Source organism: Hypanus sabinus, chromosome 17 (genome assembly GCF_030144855.1).
Source record: "Hypanus sabinus isolate sHypSab1 chromosome 17, sHypSab1.hap1, whole genome shotgun sequence".
NCBI lineage: Eukaryota > Metazoa > Chordata > Chondrichthyes > Myliobatiformes > Dasyatidae > Hypanus > Hypanus sabinus.
Genome location: NC_082722.1, coordinates 6,552,661 through 6,575,547, shown reverse-complemented (window position 1 = coordinate 6,575,547; position 22,887 = coordinate 6,552,661). Strand labels below are relative to the sequence as shown.

General features: G+C 44.6%; 1 protein-coding gene across 2 annotated transcripts in view; it reads right to left on the bottom strand.

The window, feature by feature from the left end:
• LOC132406671 (L-fucose kinase) overlaps positions 1-22,887 on the bottom strand; it is a 359,123-nt gene that overhangs the window by 134,070 nt on the left and 202,166 nt on the right. For both annotated transcript variants that reach the window (XR_009516220.1, XM_059992500.1), the window contains exons 4-5: positions 17,039-17,089; positions 3,814-3,939 (exon numbers count right to left, since the gene is read on the bottom strand). Coding sequence is in view for 1 of the 2 variants with exons in the window: in XM_059992500.1 (XP_059848483.1) it covers positions 3,814-3,939; positions 17,039-17,089 (177 nt within the window). In the remaining variant the exon portion in view is untranslated. The remainder of the gene's footprint in view (positions 1-3,813; positions 3,940-17,038; positions 17,090-22,887) is intronic.

The following is a 22,887-nucleotide window of genomic DNA, read 5'->3' as shown; positions in this document are numbered from 1 at the left end:
AGGCCCAAGGTAGATACAGCTGCCCTACAGGAAACATGTTTGGCGTATTCACTGAAGGAAAGGGACTACACATTTTTCTGGCAGGGAAAGAACCAAGACGAGCCCTGCGAGCATGTAGTGGGTTTTGCCATTAGGAACTCTTGTTGCAAATGGTGGAGCCACCAGAAAATGGATCAGAACGACTTATGACCCTCCACCTACACACCAGTCATGGCCCAGTATCTCTCATCAGTGTGTATGCCTCTACTCCAACTCCATTCTCTGAGGCAAAAGACATGTTCTACGACAAATCAGAAGCTGTTGTTAGGAATATTCCCAGTGATGAGCACCTCGTTCTCCTTGGCAACTTCAACGCCAGAGTGGAAGCCATTAACGATTCCTGGCCGTCTTGTCTTGGCCACTTTGGAACTGGCAAAATAAATGACAATGGACATCTTCTGGAGTTCTACTCCTATCACAGCCTGTGTGTAACTAACTCCTGTTTTCAGACAAAGTCGCAGTACAAGGTCTCATGGCGACATCCACAGTCTAAACACTGGCACCAGCTAGACATGATCATCACCAGGCGCTCCTTCATTAACTCGGTACTAATCACCCGCTCATACCACTGTGCAGACTACGATACGGATCATGCTTTAGTATGCTGCAAGATCAAACTACGTCTGAAGAAAATCCACTGTTCCAAACAAACTGGAAAACCTCGCACCAACACAACAGAGATGAAACAGTCAGAAAAGGTTGCCCAGATTGCCAAGTCAGTACAGGTTGCCATGACTACCTCCTCACAAGGAGATACTGCAACAGAACAATGGTCATACCTTCGCGACACCATCCATGAATCAGCACTCTCTGTCTTTGGAAGAAAAACCACAAAGAGAGTGACTGGCTTGAGGCAAAGTTCAACATCAAAACCAAGTGTGCAGCTCTCACAGAGTACAAGCACTCACTATCCTATCAAACACTCCAGGCATTTCGAGCTGCTAGAAGCAAAGCGCACCAGACTGCAAATGAGTACTGGCTCCAGCTCAGTGAGGACATTCAGACAGCAGCTGTGACAGGCAACATCAGATCGAGGTGTGATGGTATCAAGAAGGCCCTTGGCCCATCGCAGAGCAAGACAGCACCCCTGAAGTTATCCAGCGGTGAAATAATCACTGATAAAAGCAAGCAGATGGAACGCTGGGTGGAACACTACTCTGAGTTCTACTTGAGGGAAAATGTGGTTGTTAGCTCAGCCATTGATGCCATCTATTGTCTACCAGTCATGGATGGACTCGACTCCGTACCAACCATTGAGTATCTCAGTGAGGCAATTGACGGTCTGGCCCCAGGGAAAGCTCCTGGCAAGATGGGATTCCTCCAGACCTCATCAAACACTGCAAGAGCTCACTCCTCCAACCTTTACACGGGGTCCTCCGTCGGTGCTGGAAGGAAGAAGCCATATCACAGGATCTGCATGACTCCAAAATCGTCACTTTGTACAAGAACAAGGGTGATAGGAGCGAATGCAACAACTACAGGGGGTATCTCCATCCTGAGTATTGCTGCCAGAGTCTTTTGCTTGTGTAACTGGCAGAACGGGTCTACCCTGAGTCCCAATATGGTTTTCGTGCAAGGAGATCAACTGTTGACATGATTTTCTCACTCTGTCAACTCCAGAAGTGCAGGGAACAACAGAAACCCCTCTATGTTGCTTTCATCGATTTGACCAAGGCATTCGACGTTGTCAGCAGGGATGGGCTCTTACAGATTCTCCTCAAGATCGGCCGTCCCCCGAAACTCCCAAGTATCATCAAGTCATTCCATGACTACATGAGGGCTACTGTTCAGTACGAAGGCAGCTCATCAGAATCCTTCGCTATTCATAGTGGAGTCAAACAAGGATGCGTGTTGGCCCCAACATTATCCCGCATCTTCTTCTCTCTGCTATTGAAGCACACGTTTGGGACGTCGACAGAAGGCATCTACATGCACTCCAGGTCTGATGGGCAGCTGTTCAACCCTGAGCTCCTGAGAGCGAGAACAAAGGTGCAAAAGATTTTAATATGTGACATGCTCTTTGCTGATGACGCTGCTATAACCTCGCACACCAAACAGCAACTATTCATGAACCACTTCTCTAAGGCATGCAAGGACTTCAGGCTTACCATCAGCCTAAAGAAAACAAATGTCCTTGCCCAGAACGTAGTGGAGACACTAGTCATTGCCATCGACAATTATGATCTAGAAGTGGTCCACAAATTCACACACTTGGGGTCGACCATTAGCAACACTCTCTAGGCGTATCGGCAAAGCAGCATCGATCCTTGCTGGACTCTCCTCATGAGTCTAAGAGAATTTGAAACTCGCTACCAAGCCCAAGACTGCCTTGTACAATGCATGTGCTATCAGCACCCTCCTGTACGGTAGCGAGACTTGGACCATCTACTCCAAACAGGAGAGGAAACTCAATAGTTTTCACCTGCACAACCTTCGCCGCATCCTCGGCATCACTCGGAGAGACAAGGTCCCAAACTCTGAGGCCCTCTCCCGCGCTGGACTTCCCACAATGTTCACGCTTTTAAGACAGTGTAGACTGCACTGGCTGGGCCATGTCCGTCGTATGAAGGATGGTAGACAGCCAAAGAACATCCTCTACAGAAAACTAGCAACAGGCAAGAGACCCCAGCTTCACTTCAATGACCTCTGCAAGCACGACATGAAAGCCTTAAAAATCAACACAGACTGTTGGGAGGACACAGCAGATGACCACAACAAATGGCGAGGTACTCTTCAACAACACCTAGAGCAAGGCGAAAGAGCGATCCTGAGTCAGTTTGAGGAGCGGAGAGCACAGCGGACAGTGGACAACAATTCCATGATGCCCTACACATGCAGCAACTGTGGCAGAGCCTGCCAACGGCCTCAATAGCTACAGTCAACGCTGCTCGACAAGCCAGTGACTACCAGAGGCGACTGACAGAGGCCACACACACACACCAAGCCTCCATATGAAGGCCGACTCTTTGAGTGGAGTATGTGGTATCGACAAGAGTTCCAGCACATCCAGGATTCTCCCCAGAATCACTGACGGCATTGCAACGAGCTGAAGGCATTTCTCTATAGATGTGGAAAGCCCAGATTTCCTGGCAGATGTTCTCTCAACATCTGAATTCTAGCAGCAGTGTGAATTCCCTATTATTTCCACCCCATACTCCAGGGTAATAGCTCACTATGCAATTAGACCTGGTGTAAGAACTACATTCATTTCAATGGAGTGAGGAAGGTATTAATGAATTGAGTTCAACATTAAATTTATTTTAAGTAGTTAAACGTTTTTCTTTACGTCTTAGATAATTCTTAATTTTCGGTTAATTGCTTGCACAATTCTTTCAAATACACACCCTTTGATATCCCTGAATACCAGAATTTCATCAACATTTCAGCTTGTTTGAACTCAACTACACAATGGGATTTACAGTAAATCCAAAACTATGAGGTTATGCTCAAGTCAAAAGTGCTTAAATAGCAGCCGGGTGAGCAGTAGGCAGGATCAGAATCCATATTAACGTTCGGAGTGGCAAAAACTGAGGTGAAATTCAACCACAAACATATCATGAGTTTGCAGACTGCTTCATGCAACCGATGAGAGCTTAAGCATTTTACATTTTGCATCTGCCCATTTGGTTAAATGTGTACATAGAATCTCAGTCTCTTTCCCATCCACTGCTCCTGGGTTCTCACCAATGAAAAAAATACTCAGCCAACATACTTGGAGTTAATGTGGATGACTGCATACCTTCTTTTCCCTGGAATCAGTGACAAGTAACTGACCTTGTGTGTCATAACATGCAGCAGAACGTCGATGTTACAGACTAGGGCCTCTGCGTTGCCAGTGGGGTTTTCCATTGGGAAGCAGGTAAATGAACGGCCGCAGTCATCAAAAGGAAAGTCTCGACCCTGCACATGAAAACAGAGAAAAAAGATGCTTTATTATCTCAGCCTAAGTTGGAAAACAGGAATTTAGCTAGAGGTTGCTGAAACTATGGAATTTATTGCCACAGATGGTTGTGGAGGCCAAGTCATTGGGTATATTTACGCAGAGGTCAATAGGTTCTGATTGGTCAGGGCCTCGGGAAAAGGCAGAAGAATAGGATCAAGAGGGATAACCAATCAGCCACAATGGACCAGATAGCTGAAATTTGCTGCTACATCTTATAGGCTAATGATCCAAGCCTTGTTTTCCTTCTGAAGTCAGCTGTTGCTAGGACATGGCCTCCAAAGAATGTTGCGGTGTTTCCATTTCTTATCTGAGTGGACATCCATATTTGTGAGCTTGAGGTGGAGAAGAGAAGAGCCACAATTAAGAGCAAGGACACAGAAAGGCAGTAACTGGGGCGGGGGCAGAATGGGAACAATATCTGGGAATAGGACAGGGATAAACCTGGGAAGTAGAGGCTGATACAGTCTTTATTTGACATTCCACACTTCATTTTGGAAGGAGGCCATTCAGCCCATCCCTATTAGTTCTCAGAGCATTCCCCAATAATTTTCCTGCAATCTACCCTCTCACATGCCCGTTGACTCTACTCCAATTCTCCCCTTACTGATCAACATCAGGGCTGATCTACAGCAGCCAGTCACCTACCAACAAGCCCTTCCCAGGGAGAAATGTGGAGGTTAGACTTGAACCTGGGGACAGCAGCGGCACTCACAAACACAAAAGCAGATGCTGGAAATCCACAGCAGCACACACACATAAAATGCTGGAGGAACTCAGCAGCTCAGGCAGCATCTATGGAGAAAAACAGTCCTGATGAAGGGTCTTAGCCCCAAACATTAATTCTTTATTCCTTTCCATTGATGCTGCCTGACCTGCTGAGTTCCTCCAGCATTCTGTGTGCTACCCTGCTGCAGCAGGGTACATTGTGATATTTGTCACGCTCCCCCCACACACATTCTGGCAGGCATTATGGGACTGTAATCAGATACTGGAATTCCTGCTGTTTCTCTTTTGTCCTCAATGCCAGTGCATTGAGGTTAACTGTAGCATGTCTTTCAGCACTAACTAGTCCTGCACTGTTAAGGACTGAACCTGCAGCAAGCTATGCTGGCATCTGTTGCTCAACAGTAATCTCATGCCGCACCTAAGGAAGTAACTGGACCAATGCCATTCTGCAATCTCCCTCTCATCCATTGTTCCTGACTCTCTACTGTACAATGATGCAGAGTATAACACATAGGTTTCTGAACGGTTCATGAACACTAGACCATTATTCCGTTGCATTGCACTATTTATTTTTGTAATTTATAGTTTTTATTTTTCTGTACTTTGCTAATCCTGCAAAACAACAAATTTCACATCATATATGCACAGTAGCCATTTTGTTAGCTACCTCTTGTACCTAATAAAGTGGCCACTGAGTGTATATTCATAATCTTCTGCTGTTGTAGCCAATTCTCTTCAAGGTTTGACGTGTTATGTGTTCAGAGATGCTTTTCTGCCCAGCACTGTTACAATGTGTAGTTATTTGAGTTACTGTCCCCTTCCTGGCAGTCGGAACCAGTCTGGCCATTCTCCTCTGACCTCTCTCATTAACAAGGTGCTCTAGCTCTCGGCAATGCTGCTCGCTGGCTGCTTGATGTTGGTTTTCACATCCCATCCTCTGTAAACTAGAGAATGTTGTGTGTGGAAAATCCCAGGAAATAAGCAGTTTCTGAGATACTCAAACCACCCCATCTGGCACCAACAATCATTCCCTCATCAAAGTCACTTAGATCACATTTCTTTCCCATTCTGAACCACTGGACCATGCCCACATGCTTTTATGCATTGAGTTGTCGCCACATGACCAGCTGATTAGATATTGCGTCAACGAGCAGGTGTACAGGCATAACTTAATAAAGTGGCCACTGAGTGTAAGTCAGTGACAATAAATCTGATTCTGTTGAGAATTCTGTATTAAAGATATGCTGCCTTTCAACGAGGCATCAGGTGAATGTTCCTTTTGAGCCAATACTTAACTCGTAGCCAACATCACCAGAACAGATTGCTGCTTGTAGGACGATCCTGAGGGGAAAATTGTGTGACATTCCCCCAGAAAACAATGGGGACTACATTTAATATCAAAATTAATTCATTAGCTGAAAAGTATGACAGGATGTGCTGAATAATACATAAATGCACATTTGTTCAATCCTACTGATTCCTTTAACTACTTTGCTATTGACAGATATCTAATGACTTTAATGGCTTCAAAGTTAAACAACTCCCTAGTCATGCAAAGTGAATTGCCTATCCCGGTGGTTTGAGTGATTAGCCTTCCTCCAGTTAACAAGACCAATTGCTGACGAGAGCTACTGAGGCAGAGACTGAAGAGCTTGCCGACTCTGACATGACATTTATTTTACAGTCACTTTATTAAACTGGGCAGCTGCCAAACAACCATCCCTCAGCTTTAATGAGACACACAGTTCGACATTTACTGCATAGTGTCCAGCATAAAATATAGCCCACTCAATGGAGTTTTATAGGAGGATTTGAAAAGTCTCTTCAGAGGCAGTGAAACCACTATTAATCAGGGGAGCTCATAGTGAGCTGAACTTCTAGGATTTCTCTCGATGTTCTATGGGATAAAAATGGAATGTTTTGGGGGGCAGGGATTTATACAGACCTGGCATGGAAACATCGTTGCCCAAGTGCGGAAAAGCCCAGACCATCACAGGAAAAGTCCTCCCCATCATTGAAAACATCTACAAGGAACACTGTCTGTCACAAGAAAACTGAGTCATCAAGGATCCCCACCATCAGGCCATGTTCTTTCCTTCAGGAAGGAGATACAGGAGCCTCAAGTCCCACATCACCAGGTTCAGGAACAGTTATTACCCTATAACCATCAGTCTCTTAAACTGGTATGGATAATTTCACTCACCTCAACTCTGAAAATTTTCTATAACCTACAGATTCTCTTTCAAAGACTCTACAACTCACCTAGCTATCTATTATTTGGGATTTTTTGTATTTGCACAGTTTGTCTTTTTTTGCACTTTGGTTTTGTGTAGTCCTTTCTTATGTGTAGTTTCCAGAGTATTTCTTTGTTCTGCAATTCCTGAAGAAAATGAATCATGGGGTAATATATGATGGCATAGACATACTTCGATAGTAAATTTTCTTTAAACTTTGAGACCAAATTAGATCCATGAAGGATCCACAAGAAGGGAGTGGGGAACTCCAGTTGGTCACTGCATTCTTGGATCTCTGAGGCGAACACAAACCACCTGAACAACTCTCAATGCCAACCTCTTCCAGTGTCCTCTTACTGCTTAAAGAGAGAAGACGTGTGGTTTCACTAGGATGAATAACCATCAACTCCACAAATCGGAAAGCCCAGTAATATATCTTTAAAATGGAATTGGGTACTTACTGGGGAGACAAAAGTATGCAGGGCCAAGGGAAAAGAGTGGGAGAATGAGAATGCTTTTCCGGGAGCCACTGTAACCTTGATGACCCAAATGGCCTCCTTCTGTGCCATGAGATTTCAATGATTTTATAACTGTGCATTTCTTAGAGCTGAATACTGACTGAATTAGGAAATGTCAAGTTGGTGAACTTAATATTAAATCAGTTAAGTACAACAAAACTAAAGGTAAGAAAAAAAGTAGAGAAAAGAAAATTAAGAAAAACAAGTTCATATTTAAAACCTTCAACCATTATTAAAAAATTAGCCAAAGCTATGAGACTCCAAACTTGCAGAGTTAGCTCTCAGTACCAGGACAGATGTTGGTGATAACACTGTACTCACTCTGGAGTTTTCCAGCATCAGCAGTTTTTTTATTGTCACTTCTGAAGTATTCATGGCAAAATCCAGGTATTCAATGCTTGGAACAACATTTGTGAGATATCATTATTGTATAGCTTTTTGGAAACCCTATGAGGAAATATTACCGATTTGCACATTTAACTGTGTGTTTAAGCTCACTGGAGGCGACAGTCTGATAATGTGGGCAATGGAGCCTAAGCTTTGTGGGTCTCACAGTTATTTCTCCTACAAAATTCACTTCAAATGCCAGCTTCTAGCCAGATCATGATTTAAAAGCAAACCCAAAGATCAACATCAAGTTTTACTGAGTGTTCTGGGGAGAGGACAGAGTGGATTCTTTTTGAATACAGCCATTAGAGTTGATGGAATGAATGGCCTTGTTCTGTGATTTAGAATCAGAATCAGATTACATGATCACTGACAGAAGACATGAAATTAGTTTTGCCGCAGCAATACATCGCATGACATAAACGTCGATACATTACAAAATAAACAATTAGTGCAAAAAAAGGAATAATGAGGCAGTGCTCATAGGTTCAAAATTTGATCGTGTGGGGGTAGAAGCTGTTCTTAGATTGTTGAATGCATGTCTTAAGGCTCCTTCCTGATGGTTGTAGGAGAGGACATGAGTTGGGTGGTCAGGGTCCTTGATGCTGTCTTCTTGAGGCACTGCCTCTTGAAGATGTCCTCAGTGGTGGGGAGGCTGGGTCTGTAACCCTCCGCAGCCTCTTGTGATCCCGTGCATTGAAGGCTCCATTCCAGGCAGTGATGAACCCGTCAGAAAGCTCTCCACTGCACATCTGAAGAAGTTTTATAAGAATCTTTGGTAACATACCAAATCTTTTCAAACTCATAATGAATTAGAGCCACTGACATGCTTTCTTCATGATGTGTTGGGCCCAGGATAGATCCTATGAAATGTTGACACCCAGGAATTTGAAGCTGTTGACCCCTCAATGTGGACAGGTGTGTTCCTCCTGACTACCCTGCCAATTTTTTGCTGTTGCTGACATTGAAAGTGAGGTTGTTGTTATGACACCACTCAACCAGCTTATCTATCACACTCCTGAATGACAGTGGCGTTATTGGCAAATTTATGGATGCCATTTGAGTTGTGCTTAGCCACAGTTATGAGATAGAGAGTAGAGCAGTGGGCTAAGCACACACTATTCAGGTGCACCTGTATTCATTGTCAGCAAGGTGGAGATGTTGTTACCAACCCACACTGACTGTGGTCTCCTAGTAAAGACATCAAGAATTCACTTACACAGGGAGGTACAGATGCCCAGGTGTTAATGCCTGGTTATTAGCACTGAGGGAATGATGCTGTACAACTAGAAGTGCTTGTCTGCCAATAGCACAGGAATGACTTCTAAATATTCCAGGATTGAAGGAAATCAGGGAGGATAGGAAGGGCAGAACAGAAGGGCGAGACTCAGTAATGACAAAGGAAAATATTGCAGGGATGGACAGGAACGATGGCTGGAATAAACAAGGATGAAGTCCATTTAGAATTAAGAATCATTATACCTGATATCTCTGAGGATCACATACTCTATCCTCTATGTTCCCACCAACTGCATGTTGTTGTTTGTTAACATTAGTCGAAAACTAGGCGTTTTTCTTTCATGGTGTGCAGTGTAACAGTGTGTCATTGTTTTAGTTGTTTTTATTGTGTTTGCAAGATGCTGGTAATGTGGGATGCTACACTATGTTACTGGTGAAGAGCAGGGACAGGGCCACACCCCGGAGGAGCGTGTGTTTCAGTCGTAGGAAGGACTAGGTCTTAAAGCAGAGTGTTGCCTGTTTGCAGCTGCCGAGCAGAGAGATGTCAGAGTCGGTGCGCTCCACCGGAATGCCAGAGGTGGTGTGGTACGGCGTCCGTGCTGCAGTTGCTGCTGCTCTCCAGGGTTCGCACAGCAGAAGACAACATGTATCATGTTCGACTGCAGACTACTGCAACATTCGTGCTCTCGGGGACGAGATTTCTTTTTGACTGACCGTAACTTATTGCTGTCTTATACCAGCTATATGTGTCCTGTACTGTGTGTGTTTGCACCTTGGCCTGGAGTAACGCTGCCTCGTTTGGCTATATCCATCGGTATCCATGCATGGTTGAATGACTTTAACTTGAACTCCAATCTCTTGATTGCCCTGTTAGCTAGCACAGATTCTATGGGTTGAATGGCCTTCTTCTACATCATATGGAACAATGAGCTTGGAAAAAGAATGCCAACAGGATAATTAGTTAATTGATGGGGCTCAGACTGACTTTACCAAGAGCTTAGACACAAGTGTATGCACACAAGCTCACCCAAGTACAGGCAGTAAGTGTGACCCCTAACCCACTGTTTATTTTCCTCAATCCAGAAATGCCAAAGTCTAATCCAGTCCTCCCATTGGGACAAGGATTACCTTACATGGTACAAATCATTGATCAAATCAAAAAGCTCTTGCTGCATCAGGCTCAGCAAAGGCAAGGCACAAACTGAGCTGTTGTTAGCCGTCTAATTGCAGTGTTGGAGCTAGGGTTTCGAGGTGTCCCTCTGGGCTCACTGGATATCATTTACCCTCTGAGCCCGATGGTGCTATGTCCAAGTCTCTGACTTGAAGCATGACCCTTAAAGCAAGACAGTGCTTTTGCACCTTTTGATGTTAAACAATCCACATTTTAGATGGATTTAGATCTTCATGGCTAAGTTTATGCCTCATGGAAGAATCGGTACAAAACGATCTGACACTTGGTGGGCCAGAGCTGGAGTGATGTGCACAGTTTTGAATGCACCGTGCAGATTATTGAAAGAGATGCTCTGGTTTTCCCCCACATTCCAAAGAAATTCAGGGAATTGTGGACATGCTGTGTTAGCATGGCAACACTTACAGACTGTCCTCAGTATAATCCTCGGTCTGCGTTGGTTACTGATGCAAAACAGCACATTTCACTGTACAGTCGGCCCTCCTTATCCCCGGAGGATTAGTTCTGGGACCGCCCGCGGATACTAAAATTTGCGGATGCTCAAGTCCCTTATTTAACATGTATCAGTGCGGTGGTCTTTAGGACCCAGCGGAACCCCAGACTTTATTTAACATCTCCATGCGGTGGACATTAGGACCCGGCGGCGCAGCTCTAAATCTGCAGTGTTTCTGTTCACGAAAATAATCACACTCGTGATTGAAAACAAGGTGGAAGTAGCGATCGGAAAGAGGTGAAACGCCATCAGTCATTGGAAAGGCATTAGGCTACAGTCGGTCAACGATCAGAACAATTTTAATGGAGAATGTGAAAGACCCTGCCCCGATGAAAGCTACAATTATTACTAAGCAACGCAGTGGTTTAATTATTGAAATATGTATGTTTCTTAAGTGTTTTATATGCATAGAAAGGTAAAATATGTACTATATACTAAGAAAAACGTTTGACTAACTGAAGCTAAATAATACCGAATGTACCTGTTCCGACCTCAAATCCGACTGAATGACGGACTCAGGAATGGAACTCATTCATAACCCAGGGACTACCTGTACTTTAAAGTCATTTCCAGATTACTTATGATACCTAATACACTGTAAATGCTATGTAAATAGTTGTTATACTGTAGTGTTTAGGGAATAATGACAAGAAAAAATAGTCTGTACATGCTCAAACAACGTGCTGGAGAGAGAACCTCCAGGTTTTCCTGATCCGCGCTTGGTTGAATCCGCGCATGTGGAATCCGCGGATAAGGAGGGCCGACTGTATATTTTGATATACACGTGACATATACAACTAATCTCGTCTGGTTGTTATCATGCTGGAACTTGGGAGTGGCTTGCTCCATACAAACTGACAGTCACATTTCATACATTATTCTTTGGAAGTAATTTGCAGGCTAGAATGAGCTGCAAGTCAACTTTATGTCATGAAACAGTACAAATGGGTGATCTTTCTTTCTTGATGAAACAGCTTACTGGAGGGAGATGCTACTCTTAATTACTGGAAAGACTCGTGAATGCACTGTGAGAATTCTGTATGAGAGAAAAATGTTCATTCCAAAGGAAAGTTATGAAAAATCATATTTAAAGAATGTTAGCAAGAGTTGCATTTGATGCTCATCTGCATTTTGTTCTTTTACTGAGGTCAAGTAAAGCTAGCCTTTGTGAACAGCCCCCTCCTGATGATGATTACAGTGCTGGGCTGCAAAGTCCACAATGACCATTATGGTCCTGGGCCTGGTGTTGAGTAACGATCCTGGCCAGATGACCAACCCTCCAGTGGGTGAGCAGTAAGGGAACACTGGCCACAACTCCTTAAGTTTTAAGATAGCTTTAGATAAGGATAAGTACAGACCCTGGAGGAGAGCATTACAGTGGAACAGGGCGAATTAGAAGAGCATTAGGAATGAGGAAGAGTTAACTGGGAACAGCTGTTTTTGGACAAGTCCACATGCAACATGTGCAGGGTGTTTACAGACCGACTGCACAGAGTACACGGCAGGTATGTTCCTGTCAGAAGGAAGGACAAGGATGGCAAGGTAAGAGAGCCTTGGAAATCAAGAGAGGTGATGAATTTAGTCAAGAAGAAAAAGGAAAAAGATGTAAAACTTTGGAAGCCAGCATCAAACAAAATCCTTGAGGAATTTAAAGAGACCAGAAAAGAACTCAAGAAGGGAATTAGGAAAGCCAGGCCATGAAAAGTCTTTGGCAAGTAGGATTAAAGAGAATCCCAAGGCATTCCATACATACATTGAGAGCAAGAGAATAACTAGGGAGAGGGTAGGACCACTTAAGGATAAAGAAAGGAACATTAGGTTGGATGTGGAGGCTGTAGGTGAGGTCTTTAATAAATACTTCACATCAGTATTTACCAAGGAGAAGGGCGTGGAAGAGAGGGATCAGTGCTGAGTGAATACTAGGGCGTTTTGAGGTAAAGGAAGAGGTATTGCTGGGTCTTTTAAAGAGCATAATGGGGAAGTCCCCAGAGCCTGATGGGATATACCTCAGGTTACTGAGAGTTGTGTCCTCTCCAGCTACAGGCGAAGTCCTGGAGAATTACTGAGTTGTTGTTACTGCATTATTAAGAAGCAAACCAGGGATAATCCTGGAAACTATGGACTGGTGAGTCTCACATCAGTGGTAGGGAAGTTACCGGAGAGAGATCTTGGGGGATAGGATTTATGAGCATTTGGAAAACCATGGCCAATTAGGGAGATGCAGCATGGCTTTGTTTCGGACCAGTCATGGCTTACTAACTGATTTGTGTTTTTCGACAAGGTGGCAAGGGTGGGTGATGAGAGCAGAGCTGAGATGTTGTCTACATAGACTTTTAGTAAGGATTTTGACAAGGTCTCAAGGGAGGGTCATCCTGAAGACTAAGGTGCAAGGGGTCCATGGTGAATGGGCTGTTTGGATTCAGAAATGGCTTGCCTGTGGAAGAGAGAGATCAGTGGCCATAGGGACTTATGCTAGCTGCAGGTCTGTGGTTAGTAGCGTTCTCAGGGATGTACTGGGACCACTGCGACACACACCAGTCAAGGTCAGGAAGCATCTAATGAAATGAATAAGCAGTTGATGTTTTGGGCCGAGACCCTTCTTCAGGACTGGAAAGGAAGGGGGAAGACACCAGGGTAAAAAGGTGGAGGGAGGGGATGTAGGACTAACTAGAAGGTGATAGGTGGGTGGGAAAGGTAAAGAGCTGGAGAAGAAGAAATCTGATAGGAGCAGTGAGTGGGCCACAGGAGAAAGGGAGAAAGGGTTCCAGGGAGCCCTGGGACCTCTACTACTCATGACTTGGATGAAAAAGTAGGTGGGTGGGTTAGTAGGTCTACCGATGGTATGAGGACTGTTGGTGTTGTGGATAATATAGAAGAATAGAAAGAATACAGTGGGATGTAGATCAGCTCCACATATGAATGAGTAAACGGCAGATGGAGTTTAACCTGGCCAAATATGTGGTGTTGTACCTTGGCAGGTCAAATGAAAAGAGACAGTACACTGATAAGGGCAAGACCATTCGATGAGCATAGGGATCTTGAGGTCCCAAATTCATAGCTCCATGAAAGTGGCTAAACAGGTTGATAATAAGGTTAAAAAGCATATGGCAGGCTTGCCTTGATTAGTCAAACCATTGAGTTCAAATGTCAGGAAGTTATTTTGCTAGTAGACAGTTCTGGTAAGATAGTGGAGTGCTTGGTTGTAACGGCCTCTCCAGATCCAACCAATGGTGTAATTGTTTATCCTTTATGTCTTTCTTACTATTGCAAAACACTGCTGGTTAGTAATGTTACGAACCCCGTAACTGGGTTACTTACCAGCAAAGATAGAGACGTCCGTTGGACTCGGATGATACTATTTTTAACAGTATTTATTAGTAAAAATACACAAAAATAACATCAATACAAATATACAGTTAATATACGTCATCAATACTAAACCTAAAAGAGCAGGTATAATAATAATCAATAAGAAATAAGCTCAATTGTTGTCTAGGGGATAATAAATTGTGCAATGAAAATATACAGTTCGTTTCAGTTCACACAGGCTGCCGTCGTTTGTTTATTGCTGTGTTGCAATTGTTGGAGAGAGAGAGAGATAGGAGAATGGGAACAGTTACCACTACGGGTTTTGCCAACCTTCCTTTATGATTTCGATCCGTCGGTGTCTCGTTGTTCTGGCCGTTCAAGTGTGACCTCTCCTTTAGCTAAACCGTTCTTCCGTGATGAGCCCGCCACCCAGGCAAGGGAGGACACACACGAGCTCCCACCGGCTTTCGCTATAAAACGCTGTCATGGGATTTCTAGCATTTCTCCTGGTGTGTCTAAGGGTTGTTCCCCAGACCCTCTTTTATCCTCACTCACGGGGTCTCAGATGTCAATCAGGTTGGGATGACGCAATCCCTCAACCAGACCACTCTGGTTGTCCCCTGAGGGGTTTCAATGAATAGTACAGTACTCAATACACAATTCCGTCTCCAAGAGCCAATAGCAGTAGTTAGTGGTTCCGTTCCGCTTTTGTTAGGAGGCATTCCCCCTACCTTGTGTTTTCTGCGTTGTCTATGGCAACTGCCTTTGCTGCGATCCTGTGTCTCGCTCTCTCATTATTGACATGATGTGTATCTCTCTCATTTCCTGGGTCTCAGACCCGAAATAATAGCGATCTTGCGATTCTCAAAAAGGAGGGGGCGACTTTGCACCCTTCGGCCCATCAGAGTTGCTCCACATTCGTAACAATAACACCAAATGCTGCAGGTTTGACCCCACTAGCGAGTTACTGGATAAAACTCGATATGAGCTTGCTGTGTACCGCCTACTACAGCCACCCAGGGAAGAACAACATGTCGAAGCCAGTGCACTGTCCAACAGACAGTGCAAAGGATTGTCTTGGGTGTCTTTCTTGATCACAAGACCCAGTTGCTAATGTAAAATACCGCAAGTCTGCTTCACTGGTTCATTGTGTGGTTTTGGTTGATGCACACTCTAGGCTCTCATGCCTGGTTGCCTGTTGCAGCCGCCCAGAGGAGAGACATTGGAAGTGGTGTGGGAGACAGCAGAGGTGCATCGAGTGTGTTGGAATCCATGCTGGGCTGGGGCTGGCCCCTCACATCTGTGCTGTCTTCAGTGGAAGACAAGCTGGATTGCATTCATCTGTGGCCACACTAGCACACGATGAGGAACTGTTGTGTGCTTGTTCTTACAGAAACATGGCTCCAGGACAACATCTCATGCACCATCAATCAACAGGCCATGACATTCAAGGACTTGAGCTATTTTTTTGTGACAGTATGTTTTTCTTCTATAACTATATATGTTATGTGTTGCAAAGAGCGACTGAAGCGAACCCAAGAGCAGGGCACAGGCACGGAGATTGAGTTTGGATGTTTTACACTGGCATAAATGCTGAACAGCAAGCAGGAGGGATCTTGACATGGAGCCCTGACACGGAGCTTTGACTCAGAGACTTGACATGGAAACCCGTGACTCAGAGAAACCGAGTCTCGTAGGTAAACCTTGAAACGAGCTAATCTTAGAACAAATGGTTCTAAGCGGTCAGGAAACAGAGTTTACTCACAGAAAAATGGACCAACAAACTGGCAACTAGTGCTTGTGACGTAGGGATTCATGTACTGAGTCTTTGATGGAAACCAGGAGTGACATCATTAAAGAGAATTGGAAGCAATTAGGGAAATTAACAATCGGGATCATGGCATAATCAAAGAAAATTAGGAACAAGATAGGGAATTTAATGATCGGGACCATGGCATTATGTGCTGTGTGTGCATGTTGGTACTGTGATTAGCACCTTGGCTGTGGAACACTGTATTGTTTGGTGTGTACATGTGTATGGTTGAATAATGATTAAAAGTGAAGTTGCACTTGAGCTTTATAGAACTCTAGACAGTTAGACCGTAATTGGAGTATTGTGTACCGTTCTGGTTGCCCTATTGCAGGAAGGATGCTGAGGCTTTGGAGACAGTGCAGACGTGGTTTACTAGCATGAAGCCTGGTTTAGAGGGTATGTGCTATAACGAGAGGTTGGACAAACCTGGGTCGTTTTCTCTTGAGCAGTGGAGGCTTAAGAGAGATCTGATAGAGGTTTATAAGATTATGTGAGGCATAGATAGACATTTAATGCCCTTTTCCCAGAGTTGTAATGTCTAATACTAGAGGACATGCATTTAAGGTGGGGGGGGGGGTTAATTTCAAATGAGATGTGAGGGGAAGTTTTTTTACACAGAGAGTAGTGGGTACCTGGAATGCTCTGCCAGGGGTAGGGGTAGAGGCAGATTCATTCAGCAATTTTAAGAAGCATTTTGATAGACACATGAATGTGAGGAAAATGAAAGGTATGGACATTGTACAGTCAGAAAAGATTAGTTGATTGGTCATTTGATTACTAATTTAACTGGTTAAATTGGTTAATTTAAGGGCCTGTTCATGTATTGTACTATTCTGTGTTCTATTTTTGGGACCGCCTGGTGAAGGAAGCTGTTGAAATAAGACTAGAGAACAAGAATTTTAACAAAGACAATGATCTCGGTCTAAGTAAGAACCGGAATTTGATTGTAAACAAAAATCAGACAGGAGAAACCAGATTGGTTGAGGACTAACCAATCAGGAGGACAGACGATGGAGGTATGCCTAAGGATCATCCATGATGAAGATGGTGGAGTCCGTCATCGAAACATTGGTTAAAATCAATACTTGTACCTGGCTGGAAGCCTGAGAAGAGTTTATTCGTCCACGTTCTATGTTCTAATAACTCACCATGTGGAGGATTAGTAGTCGTGCTGTCTGCAGTACATCAGAGGTCACAACCTGGAACAAAGAAATGATGCACTGTTAGAACTTTACATTTACATGTATTAGAATCTGCTGTGGTGTGTTGGTCAGTGCCCAACCTGCAACAAAACAACATTCAATCATAAAGAATTATCTAAATGATAAACTTAGAAAGTAAAGTGCAGAAATGGAATAAAACCTACATAATTACCAGCATGTATTTACAATGTAAACAGCATGATAAGAAGCGGTTTGAGTGCAGTGATGGGGGCAATAGAATGATTAATCAGATGAACTGCCTGAGGGAAGAGACTTTTAAGATGACATGAAGGTTTTGTTTTAATAGCCCTACAGCATTTTTTAGAAGAGAGCTTTTGGAAAAGGCAGTTTGCTTGCTGCTTTGCCCTGGAGTGATGGTGCACTGCAGCCAAGGACCTTTCCTGCTGACCTGACAGTTCACTGTAGTTTTTGTATATCGTGACAGGATGTTGCACCAGTAATAATTGTGGTGAGGATGTTCTCGATGATGGAATCTATGGTGAAACACTGTTGTTCTTATCGCACATGCTCCCAATCCCTTGAGAAGTTACCACAAACACCAGAGTATTCTTTCAGTGGAACTTGTATGAATTGTACGAGACAAGATACGGATTTTTACTACAATCCCTGTGGAAAGCATCACAGTCAACTTAGGGCCTGTATTTGCTTGCGAAGATCATAAGTCCAAAGTTGAGCAGTCACAGGATAATGAGACATTGTGGAATAATTTACCCTCTAATTCATAAATGTGAGTCACTGTGCTTTTAAACTGTCAACAAAACTCACATCAGATTACTAGACAGTTTCAGGTTTAACATTAGGATACTCGTCTCTAATGAGCTCTTACTGTATTCAGTCAGCTCATAATATCAATATATTCATAGAATGCAAAACCATGTTATCAAGCAATCTCTTGCATGTGCACAGGCAGCCTCTTGCAACAAAGCTTAAAAGAAACTGCTCTGAAGACACTGTTAGGAACCAAGGAGAAGTAGTCCACAATGCAATTGACTGTACAGGACTGACAAGTGCTGGGAAGTTCAATGCACGGTGCATTTTCAGACTGCAAAATCCAAACACAATGCAGAATTGAAATACTATTGATCTAAGATCAAACTATTGAGAGAGCTAAAGTCCTCAGGCAAAATCCTCAATAAAAGCAATGGGCAATATATAAAAAAACTCAAACACTGGTTACACCACACTCAGAATATTGTGTTCAGTTTTGGTCACCTCATTATACGAAGGATGTGGAAGGTTTAGGGAGGATGCAGAAGTGATTTACCAGGATGTTGCCTGGAATAGAGGGCATGTTTTCTCTTTGGAGCAAAGGAGAAAGAAAGGTGACTTGTTAGAGGTGTACAAGATGACAACAGGCATATGGAGTGAATAACCAAAGGCTTTTTCCCAGGGTGGAGTTGGCTGATACAAGAAGGTGACTGGAGAAAAGTACAGAGGAAAGTTCTTTGCAGAGAGATTGGTGGGTGCATGGAAGGTCCTGCCAGGGTGGGGTGAGATACAGAGGCATTTAAGAAGCTCTTAGATGCCCATATGGATGATAGAAAAATGGAGGGCAACGTAGGAAGGAAGGGTTACATTGATCTTAGGGAAGGGTAAAAGGTGAGCATAGCATGATGGACTGAAAGGTCTCTACTGCACTGTGTTCCATGTTATAAAAAAAAATAAAATTGAATAAGCAGTACAAAAAGAAAGGAACAAATAGTGAGGTGTGTTCCTGGATTCATTGTCTGCTCAGAAATCTGATGGCAGAGGAGAAGAAGCTGTTCGTGAAACGTCGAGTGTGTGTCGTCAGGCTCTTGTACATCCTCCTTGATGGTAGCAATGAGAAGAGGGCAGGTCCTGGGTGATGTCCTTAATGATGGATGCCGCCTTTTTGAGGCATTGCCTTGTCACCATCTGAAATTCTGCCAGCAAATTTATAGAATACCTTTGAGCTGTGCCTAGTTGATGGTGTCGAGAGAGTAGAGCAATGGTCTAAGCACACGTCCTTGAGGTGCGTCTAAGCACACGTCCTTGAGGTGCTTCTACATTGATTATCCGTGAGGAGGAGACTTTAACTCCAGTCCGCATAGACTGTGGTCTCCTGGTCAGAAAGTCAAGCATCCAAAATTTTTTTGCGAAAATATCAACAGTTGTCTCCAGATTGACTGATATTTAACCACATAACTGTAAGCAACTTTAGAGTTTCCTCATGAATGTAGAGGGCCTAAAGCTGCTTTTAACAGTTTAACACAATGATGCAGCAAGTCCGCAGTGAATCTGTTCTAGGGGTGGCAAACATTTTCTGAGAGTGTGTGCCCAAATTGGAGATGATCATCTGATAAACCCATGTGCCATGGTAATTCTGGGCAGAGGTTATCACTAATTAGCAACAATAAACTACGGACAATTTAGGAAAAATTATGAGTTCTGCAGCTGATTTATGTGGATTCATTGTTATTCATTAATAAAAGTACAACAGAATTATGTAAATTAAAATAAATGAACCAATTTTAGAAGATCTGTTTAAAAATTGATTAATATTAATCAGTTTCTATACAGTAAATCTCAGTATGAACCATTCAGAAATCTTATGACGACTGGTGGGAAGAGGGGAAAGAAGCTGTTTCTGAAACATTGAGTGTGGCTCTTCAGGTTTCCTGTACTTCTGGTAGTAATGAGAAGAGAACATGGATGGTGAGGCTTCTCAGTGACGGAAGGCACCTTCTTGAAGCATCACCTCCTGACGATGTGCTCGGTGGTAGGAAGGGTTGTGCCTGTAATGGAGGTGGCTCCGCAGCCTCTCTTGTGCACTGAAGCCTCCTTACTAGTCAGTGATGTAACTGTTTAGATCTATCCGTTGAATTCCGCTATTTCAATAGCATGTAGTCACATATTGCTCCCTCAGTTTTAGCTTCTCCTTCTCACACACTTCCATTGAAATAGGGCTGGCCCCCGTTTCGTCGGCAGTGGCTTGTGCCAGGCCATTGGGTGCTGTCGCTGCTCCATTTACGAATACCGTGCTTTGAGCTGCTAGAACTATTGTATCTCCTCTAATGGTAATGGTCACAACACAATGGACAATGCCCTGAATATATAAAAAAAGTAAAAACACAAAATGCTGGCAGAACTCAGCAGGCCAGACTGCATCTATGGGAGGAGGTAGTGACAACGTTTCAGGCCGAAACCGTAACCATTTGTCACCATGAGGATTGTGCGATGGTTACTCTGCCAGTTAAACTCAAAAGGATGGTCAGCAGGGACTCATTGGGCTGAAAGGCCTGTGACTTTATCTGAAATAGATTGGAAGGTGAGGTCAAGATCAAATAGGTTTCTCCCTACACTGGTCACTGCCACCTGTTGTAGAGCTCACTCGAGGGTTATGTTCTTCAGAAGTCAGTCAGAGTGGGGTGATGATATTACTGTGTCATAGTGATGGACACTGATGACCTCAGAGTACATCTGTACCACTGCTTCCTAAGGAAGGTAGCAGTCAGCTCACATTTGGCCAGATAGGTTTCAGAGAATCGGGACTAATGCTGTGGATTCCCAGGGCCATTCTCCCAACCACCACGCTGCTACCTCCAGTGATGTGGCTACTCCGGCAGAACGCAAGTGGAAATACCATCTTTGTGTGTGACAAATTATGAGGTCCTGGATCGCATCTCCTGTGGATGAGAGAGATCTCATTCTACAGATTGAAGCAGAGCAGTCAAGGACTGCCCAGGATCATGACCAACGTGGAGAAACAGTGTGACTGGCCGTTATCCCGTTCCTTTTCTGTCGGATGTTTCATGTGCTCCTTCACACTAGCAAAGCCTCCAGAAACTAGATCAGCATAGCTTAGTTTTATTTGTCACAACAAAGCACACAGTGAAATGTGTTGTTTACATCAAATCAAACCAGTAAGAATCGTGCTGGACGTTACGCTTCTGGCATCAACATAGCATGCCCACACTCATTAACCCTTAATGCATTCCTTTAGGGTGTGGGAGGGAACTAGAGCACCCAGACGAAACCCACTTGGTTACAGGGACAACAGATAAATTCATTACAGAAGAACTGCAGGAATCAACACACACAAAGCTCAGCAGGCCAGGCAGCATCGATGGAGAAGAGTACAGTCGACACCGGGCCGAGACCCTTCAGCAGGTCTGGAAAAAAAAGCTGAGAAGTAGATTTAAAAGGTGGGAGGAGGGGAGAGAGGAACACAAGATGACTGGTGAAACTGGGAGCAGGGAGGGCTGAAGTAAAGAGCTGGGAAGTTGATCAGTGAAAAAGACACAGGGCTGGAGAAGGGGGAGTCTAATATAAGAGGGCAGAAGGCCATGGAAGAAAGAAAAGGGGGGGGGAGGAGCACCAGAGGGAGGTGAGGGGCAGGTAGGGAGATAGAGGGAAAAGAGGATGGGGAATGGAGAAAGGGGAGGGGCATTACCAGGCATTCGAGAAGTCGACGTTCATGCCATCAGGTGCTGAAGAAATCAAGGGGCTTCCCTTCTTCCACCATCAATGCTGCCCTCAACCGCATCTCTTCCATTTTACACACATCTGCTGTCACCCAATCCTCCCGCCACCCTACCAGGGATAGGTTCCTCTTGTCCTCACCTACCACCCCACCAGCCTCCGCGTTTCTCTTCAACTCTGTTTCTTCCGACGGGATCCCACCACCAAGCACCCCTTTCCTCCCCTCCACTTACTGCTTTTTGCAGAGATCGCTCTCTACACAACTCCCTTGTCCGTTCGTCCCTCCCCACCGATCTCCCTCCTGGCACTTCCGACGGGATCCCACCACCAAGCACCCCTTTCCTCCCCTCCACTTACTGCTTTTTGCAGAGATCGCTCTCTACACGACTCCCTTGTCCGTTCGTCCCTCCCCACCGATCTCCCTCCTGGCACTTCCGACGGGATCCCACCACCAAGCACCCCTTTCCTCCCCTCCACTTACTGCTTTTTGCAGAGATCGCTCTCTACACGACTCCCTTGTCCGTTCGTCCCTCCCCACCGATCTCCCCCCGGCACTTACCCGTGCAAGTGCCACACCTGCCCCTATATCTCCTCCCTCATGACTATTCAGAGCCACAAACAGTCCTTCCAGGTGAGGCAACACTTCACCTGTGAGTCTGTTGGGCTCATATACTGTGTCCAGTGCTCCTGTTGTGGCTTCCTGTGTATCGGTGAGTCCCGGCGTAGATTGGGACACCGCTTTGCTGAGCACCTACACTCTGTCCACCAGAAAAAGTGGGATCTCCCAGTGGCCACACATTTTAATTCCACTTCCCATTCCTATTCCTATACAGTATGTCTATCCAAGGCCTCCTCCACTGTGGCAATGAGGCCATACTCAGGTTGGAGGAACAACACCTGGACAGCCTCCAACCCGATGGCATGAACATCGATTTCTCAAATTTCTGGTAACGCCACTCCTCCTTCACCATTCCCCACTCCCTTTTCCCTCCTCACCTCATCTCCTTGCCTGCCCATCACCTCCCTCTGATGCTCCTCCCCCTTTTCTTTCTTCCATGTCCTGCTGTCCTCTCATGTTAGATTCCCCCTTCTCCAGCCCCGTATCTCTTTCACCGATCAGCTTCCCAGCTCTGAACGCCATCCCTCCCCCTCTCAGTTTCACCTATCACCTCATGTTTCTCTCCCCCCTCCCCCACTTTTAAATCTATTCATCTTTTTTTCTCCAGTCCTGCTGAAGGGTCTCGGCCTGAAACATCGACTGTACTCTTTTCCATAGCTGCTGCCTGGCCTGCTGAGTTCCTCCAGCATTTTGTGTGTGTTGCTTGGATTTC